This window comes from Harpia harpyja, chromosome 6, assembly GCF_026419915.1.
Source record: "Harpia harpyja isolate bHarHar1 chromosome 6, bHarHar1 primary haplotype, whole genome shotgun sequence".
Lineage (NCBI taxonomy): Eukaryota > Metazoa > Chordata > Aves > Accipitriformes > Accipitridae > Harpia > Harpia harpyja.
In genome coordinates, this window is record NC_068945.1 from 13,059,934 (window position 1) to 13,077,306 (window position 17,373).

Below are 17,373 nucleotides of genomic sequence, written 5' to 3' on the forward strand. Positions count from 1 at the left end.
TCCATATGAGCCCATTTTTCAAAAGTGAAAAAATCTTAATGAAATTACATTTTGCAATTGTCAAGGACAAGCCATTCCGTATCAGCTACTCAAGTGAAACAAATAGCAAAATAATATCTTTGTTTTATAATAATATTGTATTGCTTTTCAACTCATATACGAATTCAAAGGCTTATTCTTTAATTTGTTGCCACATTAAAATTCTGGAGTGCTACAGTCATTTACCAACTTTCAGCATTAGTTGAAATGCAAAATTTTCCATACCACGTATCGATGCATGCTTAAGTATGACAAAGCATTTCTTGCTTTCTCAGAGGACAAAATCTAGGTCATAAACATTGATTCATTCAACCCTTATCTAAAATTCAGATGAGCACCTCTTAAAGCGTTTTGCTGCTGATCACATCTATGATAGATGCTTGCCCACAGACAACAAAACTGATCTCAAATTGGACATGATTCAGCCCTCAGAGGGCAGCAGCTTCTGGCTACATCCCAGACTAATTCAAACTAAAATCCCTGCCACCACGAGGCACCAGAATCTGAAGACGGTTTTGAATTACTTCAGTGCCACAAAAACATTAAAGAAGTCATGTAGGGCAAATGGCAAGGTAAACCAGCATTATGCATGTTAGATGCTTATGGAATACCTATCAAGGAAATTGATGATGGTAAAACCCACTTTTCACTGAAAATAGTCAAGCTGAGTATTTATGATCACCTGTAACATTTTGGAGATGAAAACTGCTATAAAGAGCTTTACATACACAATCTGCTACAGTTTCTGAAGCTTTCTAAGAATTAATGAAGTATTATCTCCATTTTGTAGATTGGACAGCTTTCCATTCTCACAAAAAAAAAAAAAAAAGGGAAATGGACTCTAAATCCTATTCTTTTGCTGCAAAACCTGCTTAAATACCTCTAAATTTCTTCATGTAACATACCATTAAAGATAAGTGCTTTTCTCCATCTCCATATTGAAAAAACCAACAACCCAGACCCTTTGGGGTTCAATTTCTAACTTTCAAAATATTATTTTAGCTATTCACAAATGGGTATGGTGAAGCCTGATGTTTTCAATGAAGATAACCGGTAGCTAGATACACCTCACTCACTGAAGCTCCTCTCCCATTTTATTAATTAAATGGGCAGCATAATCCTGTTGGCTCCTTTAAATATCCCAGACAACCTGATGAAAAGCTGTCTGAAGTTTTTACTATGTAAAGATAGCAATTTAAAGTCTGCATGCAATTACTTATATTCTAGAAGATTTAGGACGATAACATATCCGACTTCTATTGGTAAACCATGAAAACTGTAGAAAGGCCAACTGCCTCAATATTAAGCCTTGTTTTACGTCATTTGATAAAATCAAAACAGATTCACCAATGTCTTGTTGATACCTGCAAAAATGTCATTCTAGTGAAATCCAAAGAACAACTTTAGACAGTACTGCAGCTTATAGCTGCCTCGCACACAAAGGGAGACTGCTGCAGCCAGTCAAGCAGTCACGCACACTGTGAAGTTGTAAAATATTTCTGCAACTGTCATCATAAAAAGCTCCCTACAAATGTTCCCATGTGAAAAAAAGGCTTCCACATGAGTTTATAGACTCCTCATAGACACCTTTAGAGGTTGTCTCTAGGATTACTGTTGGGTGGTAATACTGGTTCCGGTGTCCAACTTGGAGTATTTGGGAAAGCAACCTTGCTGCTAAACTTCTAGGGGCTCAGTCCTGCAATGTTAAGAATACCCTCAGATCAAAACCTCAAAATAGTCCTTCATCCTAAAGAATGCAAATACCAGCTGGTCCAGAATACAGAACTTCCACACGCGAATCAAGCAAAGGGTGGCAGAGTGAAGATGGAAACCTGGTGCTGTACAACAGGTATTTATTATTTAGGATGAAGCTTGTATGGGCAAGGTGGGGAGACAGAGTCTCACATCCTGGCTTAGCAGCAATAAAAAACCTCACTTAGTACCACGCAACCCTTCTATATTTTTTTCACATTTGAGAAAGACCACTCAAGTGGACCGCTTTTGGTGAAAATGTTTACTAGTAGCCGACTTGTGCAAAATTAATTCAATAAAATGATACTGAAGTGGAACGTTTTTATTTAAAAAATATTTATTTTTGTTTTTTTAAAAAAAAGGTTTGTCTTCCTCAAAGCATCAGTTGCTTTTATTTGTGTGGCTCTTGCAAAACTAGATGTCTAGATCCACAGAAATGGCAGATAACAGCTTCAAGAATTAAAAAATTACAATGCCATCATTCTCATCAATTTTGCAGGCAGTCAAATTACTAACGGGTCAGCCTGTTCCTCTAAAAGATTAGTAGCTTTACAGTGAAGTCTTTTCATTCCATATTGAGGGCAGCTAACAGCTCCTATTTTACATATAGTTATTTAAGTGAATCTGTTTGTTAAAAATTTAATATTCTTAAAGAACTAATTTTTTTTTTTCAGTCTGACACACCAGAGATACTCAGTTTGGTTCTCCATGATTTCTCTAACACATCAGAGAGACATATACAATGGACAGCATCTTTGTTAAAAGTCAGCAACTTTTCCCCATTAAGTGAAGACTACTCTTCTCATAAATTCAAGTTACGAGTTGAACAGGACTTACGACAAACAGCCTTACTAGCCTCTCACCCCAACCTTAAGCTTTAACATAAACTGGAGCTTCTTCCTACTCTTATTCACCAACTTCAATTCTACTTAAATTTCTGTCTCCAGCCCGAAACTGGCAATCTGAACAAAAGTAAAATTTAAAATTTAAATGAAACCACATTCTAAAGACATCACTATACATTAGAAATTTAGATCATTATTCAAGACCACTTCCACACAATGCAAAAAAGATAGCTCAAGGCAAATTCTTTTTCAGTTTGCTACTTTTATGTAGAACTGCATTTGAAAGCACACCCTTTGTGCTATCAATGCCACCCTTATTTAAGCAACAAGCGTTCTCTATAGTCAAGAATAAAATATTGTTAATTAGTAACATATTGTTAACAGTACTTCCCTCTATTTGATTCCTGCAATGATATCAGTTTTAGGGTTTTTATACTTGTTTGCAACTGAAAAATGGCACAGCTATTCAAATTTTTACTGTTTTGTTGCAAGTTTTACAGTCCAATTTAAAAAAAAAAATCTAATTGCATCAAAGAGCATTCTCAGTTCTCATTCCGCAGCATGCGTTACAAAATAAATGTCAGGGTGTGCAAGTCGCTGTCTGCACTGCAAGTTCAAACTTCATCAAACTGCTTATATGGAGTATTTCATAAAACACATTAACAATTCCTAATTATATTTAATGAAGGACTAATGGCAATGAGGAAATGTTCAACCAATATTGGCAACTGTAAGTCAAACTAATGTAAATTTTTCAAGTTTGGGCAAAAACTGAAAAGCCCCCAACCGCCATATTTTGAAATTTGCAGAAAACACATTTTCTGAACTTGGTTCTATCTTAAGCTCTGCTCTGTCATCTATCCATACACAAACTCCCTAATTTCCAGCTCTTCAAAATACCTCCTGTGATAGCATCTCCATACTTCCTATCTAATGTAATATTGAAAACTTTTATATTTTACTTCGAGAGCTGCTTGTCTGTAAGCCATCCTGGAAGCAACGTACCTACACTTTTGTCAGACGGAGAAATTGCTGTCGGCACAAGATTCAGTATTGTCAATCATTCATACATAATTTTAAAGCTTCATGAATAAGCACTGGAACTCAATATTAGAACTGGGAGATGTTTAATTTCATGAGAAGAGAAGCTTTAAGCATCAAGTTAGTTAGATTTCTATGACTTACTCTTAGGTAAAGCTTCTCTCTCTCTCTCTCTTCGATTAAAGCTTGTTTAAAGTTTAAACTTTAATATTAAAATGGAATATTTTTAAAGAATTTTAAATAAAATATTATTACAAGAATTTGTGAACAAAAATGCAGAAGACAGGGCAATTTCAAGAACAGATTTTAAGAGGAAAAAAAATTGTTATGATCGATGACACCTCTCTGCTGGGATAGAGAAATTTCTAACACCCAAAAAGGGTTTCTGACCATTTTTATTTATTAAGTTATTAATCTAGTTTAATTTATTAATAATCACTCAAATGTTAATAAAAGCAAAACTTTAATAAATCTGTTCTGAGCAGTCATCCAGGCACTTCTTACAGAGAACAATGAATTATATATTTATGTAAAATAGACCAAAACCTAAGGAACCTTACCAGGATACATGTCTTAGTATTTGCTAGAAAGCCTATTAAAAAAAAAAAAAAAAAATTACATAGTACTTACCCTCTTGTTTCCTCCTCTTGTCCTTTTCCTCTTTGTATTTTAATCCATTGTTCCAACTGCAGCATTGAATTAGTTCTCTGCATAACTCGTTCAGACTCCATATGTGACTGGACCACATTGTGCTGAACTCCATCTCCAGTGTCTGCCAGGACAACACCAACAGCTTTATTCTCAGACCCATTTAAATGAACTGGTCTAAAGTGTCCAGCCTGAATCGTGCTTATGGGTAAAGTCCTGTATTCGGTTCCCAAAGGATTTAGCTTTACACTGTTAATTTTTGTTAGTGGTTTATCTTGCCCAACTTTCTGGAATCCGTATTTTTCAGCTTCCAAAGCTTTCTTCTCCTCATTTTTGTTCACCTCCTTGTTTTTCTGGTTATTTTGTGCCTCTGGCTTAATTAGCACCCGATGGTTTGAAATATTATTTGCCTCTCGAGGTGGTGTATTTTCAGTGGTTAACTTCTCTACTCTGGAAAGGAATATATGACAAGCTATAATATCAACAAAACATTCATTTAAAAATAGTAAAAAATGACAAGTGAATATACTGGTGCTTATCAGGTTTATTTCAGTGAATCCCTGTCCAGATATTTTACACTTATATCTTGTCTTTGATAGAAAAATCTAGGACATATTTGCACAATAATCAAGGACAGGGGTTTTTTTTGTTGTTGTTTTGGGTTTTGTTTTGTTTTGGGGGGTCATGGTGGTGTTTGGTTTTGGGTTTTGTTTGGGTTTTTTTATTTTTTGTTTGTTTGGTTAGTTTGGGGGTTTTTTGGTTGGCGAGTATAAGAGTTTTTTCTTCCACGCTTCTCTATTTCTTTGCTATTTTAAAAGCATTTACAACATAGGGTAAATTTTTTAAGCTAAATTCCAGTTAACCCCCTAGAAAAGATGTGCACAAGAAGAAATAAAGCCAGAGTCTGAAAAATAGGATGTTCAGTTCCTGGAGGGCTGGACGTTCAACAATAAAAATATTCAGTGGCTCTCCAAGCGCTACAGCTTCCAGATGTCAACAGCCTGAAATTCAGATGATTTCTAAAGCTATCTTTAAAAATGGTACCAGATTACATTGCTGACCAGCTTGTGATTCACAATACTGCTGAATTTAACATATAAAGAGCTCCTTTAAAGAAAGCAAACAACTTTTCATGCCCATGGGCATCAATTAGGTTTTGCTGCTATGTTATCACTTTGGCTGGTACACATTTTGTGGAAAATAACTGTGGCTTCCCTAATTTTAAGGGAGAAAATAGCTGCTGACTTAGGGAACTGTACCACAAAAACAATGATATTTTTAGAACAGTTACTGCTCTACAGTACTTACACAAATACTCAGTGTATGCAGTTCTATTAGCTATCTTCTTTTTAAAATTCCAAAGTGTCAAGAAGCTGTATCATTTTCTGTACTGGGACATAAACTGAACATCCAGCTCAGATAGTGACTTTTTTTTTTTTTTTCCAGTTTACTAGGAAAAAAAAAACCCAACCCAAACCATAAAATGTTTTGATCAACATTTTTTGGTATGGGAGGAAAGAAGAATCTTAATTCTTTAAGATTACATCTCTGTATAAAACCAAAGCAAGAACAAATCTTTATTTTAAGATGATGTCAAATTAACCTTTCACACTGTTTGGCATCTTTTTTGCAAATGTATTATTCAGCTTTATAACTGTGTCCAGTTCAAATGCCAAATCCATGTGTAAAAAGGCCATCACATACACAACTGACCAAGAGCACAAGTATAACCACCCCTCTGAAAAATACTCTAATTCCAAGTAGACAAACTACATATAGCTGTAAGCATTTTGCTTACCCCATCTTGAACAACAGGCTTAAATGTCCAACAAGTCTACACTTCCCCAACAGATTATTTAAGCCATGAATTCCCAACAGGCCAACAACTATTTAGGACAGAACCCCAGCAAATACATAAAGGACTGAAAACTGTTAAGGTCCTTATAAAATACTACCCACTGCTAATAGTATTGGACACTTAATTTCAAATGCACCTCCCATTACCACCCTACTCTTGCTATGAGTTCTCCATGACGTGAAAGGAATCAAGAGACTCCTACCTTGACAAGTACACCATTTCAAATGTATCAGTCAGAAACAGCAAGACATCAATGTCCTCTGCATACTGTGCCTGAGTTAGAATGAAATGCTCATACACTTTGCATGTTAACAAGGGGTGTGACTCTTTTCCCCCGTGCCTCTTCCTGACATAGTTGTGATGATCCCAATCTCTTCTTGATACTTCATAATGTTATAGAAGTCCTCCAAAATTCACTCTATTAATGTAAGTAGCTCAAAATAGTCCTTTTCTTTCAGTGATTATTCCTGAGCTGCCGATGTGAAAGCGTACACGCACATCAAACGTATTGCAAATGGAAACATTCCTACCAATAATCCAACATGAATGTCTCTTTGGCTATATGGATCACCATTATTTTTAAACGCAATATTTTTTCTCATACATCACTATTAAATGCAGAGGTTAGATACATCTGATGTTTTCAGCTAGCAGAAAGGAAAGGGTAATATTTCTGCCAACCATAACTTTTAGAGAAAGAAAATCTCTATGTAGAACCAGTTTTTATGTAGAATTTTGCAGGGAAGGACATGTGGTGGAACTCTTATACCTACATCACCTTTTCTATAATTTCCAAGTATCAGCAAAGAAATGCTATGATCGTCTCCTACTACAATTTAAGTGAGGTGTTTTGTTTTTATTTTTTTCCCCCGAGACTTTAAACTGTTCCCAAGACCAAACATTTCTGCCTAGGTTCCTCCTCAAGGTTATGGAAAAAAACGGGATCACCTCCTCCCTCCCACCTCAGAAATACCCAGTGTTCTACCACAAACTGACGGAATTCCCTACACAGGAAAGTGAATGGAAAACTCCATTTCCCACAACTAGCAAGTCAAAAAAGTGTGTTAAAAATTCAGTTTTCAGCCAGCACTCAAGAGTTTACAAATAAATGTAAGGACTACTTTGCAAATAATCCTAAACATGGGCATTAATATATGCAACATGACTTAATAGTACCACCTACCCCCTTATATAGCTTTTTATGTCAATCTTTTCTCAAGGTACTTTACAGCGGAGAAGCAGTTGCCATTTTACAGATGGAAAATCTGTGGTGCAGAGGGAGAGTGGCATCTCTAAGGACATTCATCAGATATGTGGCAAGACTTGGCACAGTGTTCGATTCACACTATCGTACTACTTTCCACTGTCTTAATTAAAAACCAACAAACTCCAAAATCACAGAGTTGTTTTTCCATGCAATCTCTATGCTGTATCACTCGTTACTATGGTTATACACAGCAGAGCCAAGCATTTATATTTGACATTCTTTGCAATGGTGTAGAGGCTGAATGACTGACTTTCAAATAGACTTCTGGGCTCTCCTTTGTGCTTCAAATCAGTCAACCCAGTGTGAGCAAGAGACCTCTTCCCACAGCAAAGGATCCAAATGGGAAAGAATTATCAGAAACTAATAGGTAAACATAAGAAACATAAATCCATAATTATATTTGGCTCCATATTTATATTTAGCTCTCAAAAACATATTCAACAAAACTTGCAGGGTATTTTGAGGATGGGAGAGGGAAAAGACGAAGAGAATGAGCACTTTCAGCATATACTGAATGCAATTTATAGTTCTCTACAACCAAACAGGAATAATATGTATGGAAGAGTAATGCAGGAAAAGTACTATTTTCTGCTGGTTTATATAAACAAAATAATTCTGAAAGGGTTGGGTGGGGGGCATGTAATTAAGTTTCAGATGGACATGAGGACTGTGATTTAATAAAGCCAGGCAGAAGCATTTGAAAAGAAAAAGCCATTTTTTCCAAACCCAGCAACGTCAGTAAACCCCCACTGTGGATGTCGCTATGCTAACAAGCACTTTTTTGGCAGCTTAGCTTATGCTGTTCAGGGAAAGTAGCTACACTAGGAGGAGGAAAAAAAAGTAAAATATCTTTTCTTAGTACATGCTGCATCACTCAGAAGAAACAAAGGCTCTAGCACACACAGCTGACAGTGAAACGACAGAAAAATGATGCTCTTAAACATGGGAGAGTAGAGAAATCAGCATTTAGGGTAAAAATGATAAATCAATATGTTGGTGGATATTAGCATCTACAAACGCAAGCAATCAGTACTCAGATACAACTTAACTGTGGTCTGCAGTGATACAACATGGAATAAGATGTTTTGCTAATTCAGAGAGGTTGTTTGAGATCATATTTTGAGTCATAGGCTTAAATAGTTCCTCACTGACTAAAGTATTTGTGTTTAATTATTTTGATAGGTCTCTCAGTACAGTATTAAACTTGAATTTACTATCTAGGTAAAATTAAAACAAAAATGTTTAGAAAGGAGTAATTACAGTTAAGTCAATAGGACCAAATAATATTTGTTCTTCCCTGCAGTTATACATCAGAAAGGAGTTGTTCTGCTGTGACTGCAGATCAGTTCTAAAAGAAATGGTTACATTTTTATTTTCTCACCTCAGTATCTCATTTCTGTATTATGTTGCTAACTAGATGTTGAAAGTAAGAATATTTTATGGAAAACCGGACACCCCCCCCCCCCCCCCGCCCAGCTTAGTGTTTTAAATATTCCTTTTGTCTTTTCTCTCGAAGGAACTCACATACTCAGAAAAATAAAGATACAAATTGTAGCTCTGAAATTATTTAAAGCTGAAACATTCAGTTTAACAGACTGTTGGGTTTGGCTTTCCAGAGTATCATAAGCAGTGAAGTACCTTGACTTCTAGATTTAAAGAACTATACTATAAAAACTCTGACTTATCATTGGGCTTTTTATATTAATAAGCACTTAAGAGTGGTTCAACACCAGCTTGCGTAGATATTTAAGGAAGTTCTTAACGACTCTAGCTATTATATCGTAAGTATCTAGTCTGTTAGAAAACTGTATTCAGTACAATGTTAGAACGTGTAGAAAAAACAGAAGTGAGAAACAAAGGTACTGGCTGAATTTGACTGAACCAAAATCATTTATGCTTACAGCTGTGTGCATGCCAAACTTTAGGCTACTTAGAGATGAGGTAATACAATACTTAATAGTTAACAGATTTTTACAGGGAAGAAACAGTATTTCTTCTGGATAAGATCATATCCTGCTACATGGTTCATTTTAAGAACTGGTTTGATAGCCAAAAGATGGATTCTTTAGAAAACAGATGTCTGAAGGATTTTCTTCCTTATTATAGCTAACAGACACAAAAGTCTTTTAGACTTCACTGGTCTTGAAATGTTATTTTCTCTGAAGTAATTATTTCAAGACTACTAACAAACTTTTAATAGAGGTCACATCTACTTCTGTTTCATTCTGAGGTTTCTCGCCTGAATTAAAACAACAAGATGGTGTAACGTAAGTCACTTTTCTTGTTGCTTTTCTGACACTTGTTTTGGCTGTTGGCACACCTGTTCTGCCTGTGATATCCAGGCAGAAAACTACTGCTTTTGCTGCCGAGTGCTTTTCTACTCATTTAGTGTGCTACAGATTCACCAAGGAGTAAGATAAGCACCAAAAGCAATGCAAGGCAGATCGCAGGTGCATGTATAGCTGGATGAAAGGTGTAAAATAAGTTCAGCTGGATTGGGACTCCCCACTGTTTGCCTATATGCTGCCAAACACCTGAAATAGGCAGACATCAATGCAGCTGACAGAAGGGGGTAGGAATGCATGGCCAAGCATTTCAGGAGCTGGAACACCCTTCGTGGCAGTGGACTGCACATCCATCTTATTATAGCCGCCATGGCACTGCAGCCTAGAAGGACGACCCGCCTGCAATGGAGCTCACGACATGTCTTCATAGGCTCTGAGGCAGCTAACATGGCTGTACAGCTGTATTAATGAACTGCACAAAAGAGTTGATATTTACATAAACATTTTAGATTGCTTCTTATGTTAAAAGAAATGTCACAAGTAATAACGTAACATCTGTCTATATAATTTACTAAGTATCTTCTATAGAGCATTGACTATTATGGGAGAGACTATGAAGACAACACTTATTAAGGAGGCTCTGTCAAATGGAGATGCACTTTTTTCACGCTAATTTTTTTTCTACTACAAAGATGTCCTCTTCAAACGTTCAATCTTCACAGTATTGCAAATATCAAATGAAGGTCATTTCACTGGTTCAAAAAAAGTCAGAATGACTCACTTCAGTATTATTCCCCCTATGAAGTGCTTATACAATCAATACATGATTTTTCTTAGAAGTTAAGTGGGTCTGATTTGGTTTAATCATTTCGCCATCTGTAAGCTACCACAGCTAACTGCCCTACACTTACAGTGCGAACCAAAACTGATTTTTCAGATTAAGTTTATTATTCACTAAGCTAAATGAAACATTTTATTTTGTAAAGTAACTCCATTCTTTTAAGAGCAATCTCTTAAAAGCTCTGAACAGAGGAAGTAAAAGGTGAAAATGCTATTAAGTGTCTACTTGCTTATGCTCAAATTCACTCTGCTCATCCCTTTCTCATAACATCGACTGTTCCCAAACATGAGGAGGGTTACAGAAGACAAAAAACATAAAATCTTCATATATAATATGAAATCATACATAATCAGATCAAATTTCATTGTGGTAGTTGGACCTACCACTCCTCCTTTCTATAAGCTGAAATCTTTTATTTTCAGTAATTTTGGGAAAAACACACATGACCCCTGAGAGCTTGAAGCACATGTGTTATTTTTTCAAAGTATAGAGAACAACGTATTTTTTCTGTTAAGCTATTTCGCTATGCTGTCCAATGCAGAGAATTAAATACTTCATATACTATCTCTATAATTAAAGGATCTTGGAGATGAAAGCTAAGATTTCAACCTTTTGTTTAAGATTAGTCACTAAAAAGTTGCATAGGTGCAAATTTAAAAGTGTTCTCATTTACTGTTAGCCTTCTGAATGTCCTGTAGATTGGTGTAAGTAAAAGCTTCATTATGTTTGACTAAGAAGCTCACAAAACATTAAAACATGTAACATTAAAAGTGTCTAATCATTCTGCATTCCATTTCATGCTTCTGCCAGCACCATACTGGAACATGGGATATAGAAATGCCAGGAACAAGTTAAGAGGAATGTCTTGCATTAGCAAGGCAAAATTCAGAAAGATTGTTTGTAATTTAACAACAATTTGAATGTGCTTACTCTTCTGCAAAAATTGTACCTTTTCCTTCTTTGGTACCTGTGTCTATGCGTGTTTTTTTTTTTTTTTAACTTAAAATTTCTCAGCATTGCTGCCATTCATTTAGCTCCAGTGTAGCAAGAACTAACAGAGTGCAGAATAGATCAAGTGACAGCAGCCATCAGCAATAACTTCTGTGCCATCAATAATGAGAAGCTTCTAAATTTTCAACTGATGAGGTTTCCATTATAGATGCCATGGAGCTGACCCAAGGGACCACATTCAGAGAGAAAACAATTCTTACTGGGTGGACAGCAGCAGACAATATTCAGTTTCTGAGAACACAAGGCTTCCAGTGATAACTCTCTTTGTCAACACATGGACACATAAAGGATAAGGCTCCAGATTAGGTAAGTATAAATTTGATGACAGCTTAATGATGAACAAGAATTACTCCCCACAGGTTGCCCATAGGCACAACTGTTTAATTTAGCCAGAAACTACAGTTGTGAATTTGAGACTTAGCTTTAAGCCAAAGACTACCACCAGTTGAGCTGCTATTGCTATTCAGTCAGGAGGGTAGGGGAAGACAAACATGCCTGCACATAGTATTTTGTCATTGGACTTCTTTTGATGCTGCTGGCTAAAGGAAACAGTCTTTTTTTTTTTTTCTTCTAGCCCCTTACACTCAAGGCATCCATATTCAGAACAGAACTTAGTCTATTTTTACCACTTCAAAATTTTATCCCACGTTGTTAAATTAGTAAGGGGTCTTCAATATAAGGAGAAATTACTTCAGCCAACTTACATTCTATTCTAAGGTATACTCTTTCATTTAAATAAATCAAACTAAACATGAAAAAGAAATACAGTGTGCCACTGTTTTGTCAATCCACACTACCTTTTCACAGGTTCTGTCTGCACAAGTGCTGCATCTGTCATGGCTTTCATCCACAGCTCCATTTCCTTCCCTGTATCTGTGCAGAAATAATAGGTCCTCATGTTTGGATGAGCTGCCTGATTGGAAATGACATGGTCATTGCAATAAAAATATAAGATCCTGTAAAAGAAAAGAGGCAAATAATGTTACTGTATACTCACTCTAATGTTTTCTATAATAAGATTTCTGCAAATAATATTATCAGAAAAAACATGAGAAGGAACACTTCAATGTTTGTCTGTCACTGTATTCATATTTTCAAAATAATTCCCTACAATTTTCAATCATAGCTGCTTCTTCATTAGTATGCTCAATAAAAAGCCCTTAAATTTCTTCAATCTATTAAAAACTATCTTGACTATCCATTAATGTAAATTATATTAATTATTATAAATAAGATTTTGGCATAGATTTTTGCAGTCTGAATGATACTGCAGTATCATGGTAGTAAGTTTTAATTTGTACTTACCATAGTAAATAAACGATGTGTTGCTTAGGAGGCCAAAAGAAGAGCCAAAAGGAGCTCATAAAACAACAAAAAGTCAAGAGAAAATATTTAGCAGAGTGATTTATATCATGATTAAAAACATTAGCTGTGAAACACTAACAATGATTCATGTAATATTATGATTCAATTGATAATAAAACCTTATTTTTATTTATATGTAAAGATACTTTGTATCTAAAGAACTTTAATTAGTGGGATAAGTCCAGCTGCAGATGCATCTACAATTCTAAACCAACACACAGTATTTAAGATCCATGAACTAAAAATAAAAGACTAATAATAAGTGATATTCATCCATTTTCTCACTCTGATAGTTATGTCTATAGTTACATCAGGCTAAATACCTGAATCCCCTGCTACTCTATCATGCAAAAATCAGTCTCAGAAGCTGTTTGTCAATCCTCTTTTGCATAACTACTCAGTAAAATGAGTTCTGATCACTAGGCTGTCGTGCTTTCAGACATAAAATTAAACTGAAAAATTGATTCCTTTACCTTGAAGGCATATTTGCGGTTAATATGGTCCTCAGCAGAAAGCACAGATATCTGAAAACTAGGTAGAAGGATGCTACCTAGTATTCCTTCTTCTTTCTCATCTATGAATAAATAGTCTTTGATTAGAGAAACAAAGTGTTTTGATACATAATACTTGTATTCAGACACTTCAGTGAAACTCTGTATTTAACAACACAAGACCACTACCAAGAAGTTTACCTCAGAAGAAAATGCATCAGAGAATCAGAAAGACAGACTGATTTATTATGCAGGTGTCTGTACACAGTCTCAGAAGCGCGCAGACCACAAAAGCAGTTGTGCAGCCCCTCTCTGCCAACACACGCCACGGGACGTGTACCACACGAGTGTGTGCCCCCAAAAACCTGCTAAGCACCGTGAAATCTCGGCCACCTGAAAACGGCCACCTTTGACTTTTTCAAGATGGACAAGCATAACCTGTCCCCCCCATCCCCGAGTGTGCTAGTTTGCAAAAGTTGAAGCACATGAGCTACCTTATGGAATCTGCCTTATGCAAAACACCACGAGTGGATATGCCTAGAGTTTTTCTGGGGATCAGTGCTCACCTGCATATGAGTTCAAAACTGAAAAGCAGATGGAAGTCAAGCCTCTAATTCAGTGACAAGAACAATACTTGCTGTCTATTGCCTGCTCAGTAAAAATTGCAAATACCTATGAGAGCAGAAGTATTTTAAAATACTGCTTCTGATTGTTGGCCTCAGAGAAAATTTGCACATTCTTCTTATGATATTGGGCATATCAAGCTACAAGTTTTTATAATCCCCATGAAGAGTTTACACTCAGTTACATTCTATTTGTAAGAATGCATATGTTTCAGATAATTTGTAAAAAACAAACTCTCCCCCCAAACAAACACCCTTTTTCCAGAACCTTGTTTTACATAAAATTTTAGAACAATACATTGTAATAATAAGTTGACATTTTAATTGGGAACCACAACCAGCTCTTAAATCCAATTATACTTTAATAAAGGAATAATTGGATGCAATTCACAAAGTCAATCTTAATTCTATTTCAAATACAGAACTTCTATTTACAACCAGTATCTTAGGTCACTGTCCCCCATAACACTTCCCTTAGTTGAAGATACTGCCCACAACAAATGACTATGTATCTATGAAATTAAGATGAAAACATAGATATTCCAAAGTTTCAAGCATGGAAAATTAATAACTACATTTAAACTACATGTAAACAGCACAAAAGAACTCCCTCTCATACACGGATTTACAAATCTTTTCCCGGTTCTCATTTACTCACTAAATTCTGAAAAGCCACAACTTTCATTTAAGTTATTCATATGGGGAAAGCTCTGCCGAGCCATTTTAGTATTACATGACATGTTAGATGTAAAAATTATGCTTTCTTGGATAGTAATTTAATTGGAGAACTGACCATAAAATTATTCTGATTAAAAGGTAGAAAAGAAATGAAGGGAGTGGATTTACTTTCAGGTACTCAACTGTACTCATAAGTAAGCCTGAATCCATCCCACCTTCCCCTCTCAAATATTTACTCCTTGCTAGCCCCACACATGAAAAAAATCTGCCTTTTTTTCCCTGTCCCAGAATGCATAGCAAATGTTGTGGTTCACTTTATTTGGACTGCTGGTTTTGGGAAAAATTCCCTTCTTCTGCTAGATTACACTTTGACTTATTACTAAGTCACACCCACTAGTGCCATATAAAAGCATTAAGCATTTTTGTTCCACTGAACAGCTGCATGTCTGGAGGACTTTAGTCTCTGTTAAAGACATACGGCTACATTCCATTTCCAGATTTTAAAAATGTGTTTCCAATCAGACTAGCTTTTATCTACACTTTACACTGTACCATACCCATCTTTACTTGTATGCTGTGTATGAATAATACAAGAGAAAAATAGCAGATCTTCTGTCTAGCTCTAAGATCTTTTATTTGTTGCAACAATAACCTTCCAATATGAAAGCAGGCAGTCTTTTATCCCTCCGTGAAACAGAAAAACAGTATTCCCTAAACTCCAAAAAAATACAATGAAATCATTTTTCTTTTCATCTATAAATTAGATTTAAGCTGCTAACATTGTAACACAACTGTAAAAGTTCAGTAAGATTTGCTAACAGAACCAAAACACCACCCCCCAAAACCCCAACAACCACAATTGCACAAACAGAAACACTGTTTGCGATCTGGGAATAAGTGCATGGCTCCCCCCTTTCCATTTTTTCAATATCTGAGACAGAATTAACAAAAATGTAAAAGCACATGTTTTAGAGTGCAAGTTTTTTATATTTCAGTAGTCATTTCTAATACCTTTAAGACTATCACTATACATGTTTAATTACGGTTTATCTGCTTTCTGTTAAGTGAGTGATAGCTAAAAGCTAAGTTTATCATGTAAACAATTCAGACTATTCTGCTTGTATTTCAGCTTATTTGGCACACTAACATGTAGAAATGAAAAAGTAAGATTATAGAGCTGTTTCGATTTATTTTATTTGTTGTTGGTTTTGCTTATTGCTTTTTGTTTTATTTTGAGATACTTCATGTGCAGTGCTTTAAGTCAATTTAATTTGTTCTTAAGGCAGCTACAAAGCAGCATTGTCTTTACACCCTTTGGAAGGCAGAGCCTGAAGACTTGTTTAAAAACAGAAAACCCTATAAAAGCATAGAGTATATAATGACCACAGTGTAACTGTATCACAATCAATGTCTCCATGACTGAAATTATAGCCTAATTTTGACTCAGCAGTGGTTTACCCAACTTCTATACTTCTTGGGGTAAAGAAACAAAGCCTAATGATTATATTTCAATAATTCAGAATTTGTTAACTGAATCAGATAAACAGTTACAGAGCTTTTATGTTTCATGACCTGATTTGTCTTGATTAGATTAGAACCATGCTGCACTTTAACAGAACAGCATTTTAAAGTCATCAGTCACTGCTTTCAGCATCACCAGCATCAACACCACTTCTACCAGTTCGAAAGTCTCATCCTAAACTGAAACCCTTTCTTATCCTTCATCTGTAGTTAAGGCTGTAGATGGCATTAACTGTTTATCTTCCTCTATTTTGCCATGCTTTACAATGTTCTTTGCTCGTAGCCTCCTTTAAACTATTACGGTTGTACACCTTATTTCAGGATTGAATACATTTCCATATGTACAAATCCCATTTGCTTATCCCCTCAGGAGCACTACATTTAATAATCTGTAATGGTGAAGGAATCAGTTTTCTAACATACATATCTCCAGACTAGAATTATAAGCAGCTAATCTTTCCCATGTAAAATAAGTCTGATGTAGCTACATAAGGGTACTAACAGATTTCTTTGTTCCAAATACAGCAGAGACTTCTACTGATATGGAATTAGACAACATTTCACTTTATAAGTATTCATGAACACTGATTAGATTCCCAAAAGGCATATATATTCTCTTTATCATTCCAAAGGCAGTTTCAGCTCCCCTGCACTATCCTTTTCCTATCCCCATTTCAGTTACTTAGTTTGCATGAAAAATCAGATTTGACCTGGCATATCTAGTTCCTAGCAACAGAAATAGTGAGAAAACTACAATACAGAATTTAATAAAAGAGGTGGCTGTGAATGGGTTTGCCCTTTGAGCATACCTGACAAGCAGGAAGCAATTATGTGAAATTGGTAATTAAGAAAGAAAAAAAAAAAAAAAAAGAAAAGTAGCAGGCCTGGATATTGACAGCTATACAACTACTTTAATCCATTAAATTAAGTAGCAGCTTCTTACTTCTTACATTTGAGTCGTGTGTCAAAATTTATCTGCTTCCAGTAAAACTAGCAAACAAAGCTCTCCTGAGTGGAACTTACCTCTGTAATAGAAGAGGCACAGATCTGAGAGCACAAACCACCGTTTCTTCCACAACTTCATTCCAGTGCTATCCTGTATTAATCA

General features: G+C 35.6%; 1 protein-coding gene across 16 annotated transcripts in view; it reads right to left on the bottom strand.

The window, feature by feature from the left end:
* Nucleotides 1–17,373, bottom strand: part of PLEKHA5 (pleckstrin homology domain containing A5) — a 178,096-nt gene that overhangs the window by 44,704 nt on the left and 116,019 nt on the right. For 15 of the 16 annotated variants that reach the window (XM_052789355.1, XM_052789354.1, XM_052789353.1 and 12 more), the window contains 4 exons: nt 17,289–17,361; nt 13,426–13,526; nt 12,385–12,500; nt 4,308–4,775 (listed from right to left, as the gene is read on the bottom strand). In XM_052789355.1, coding sequence (XP_052645315.1) covers nt 4,308–4,775; nt 12,385–12,500; nt 13,426–13,526; nt 17,289–17,361 — 758 coding nt within the window. Of the gene's footprint in view, nt 1–4,307; nt 4,776–12,384; nt 12,544–12,892; nt 12,954–13,425; nt 13,527–17,288; nt 17,362–17,373 lie in introns of those variants that run through there. The other variant, XM_052789366.1, reaches the window with a different exon arrangement.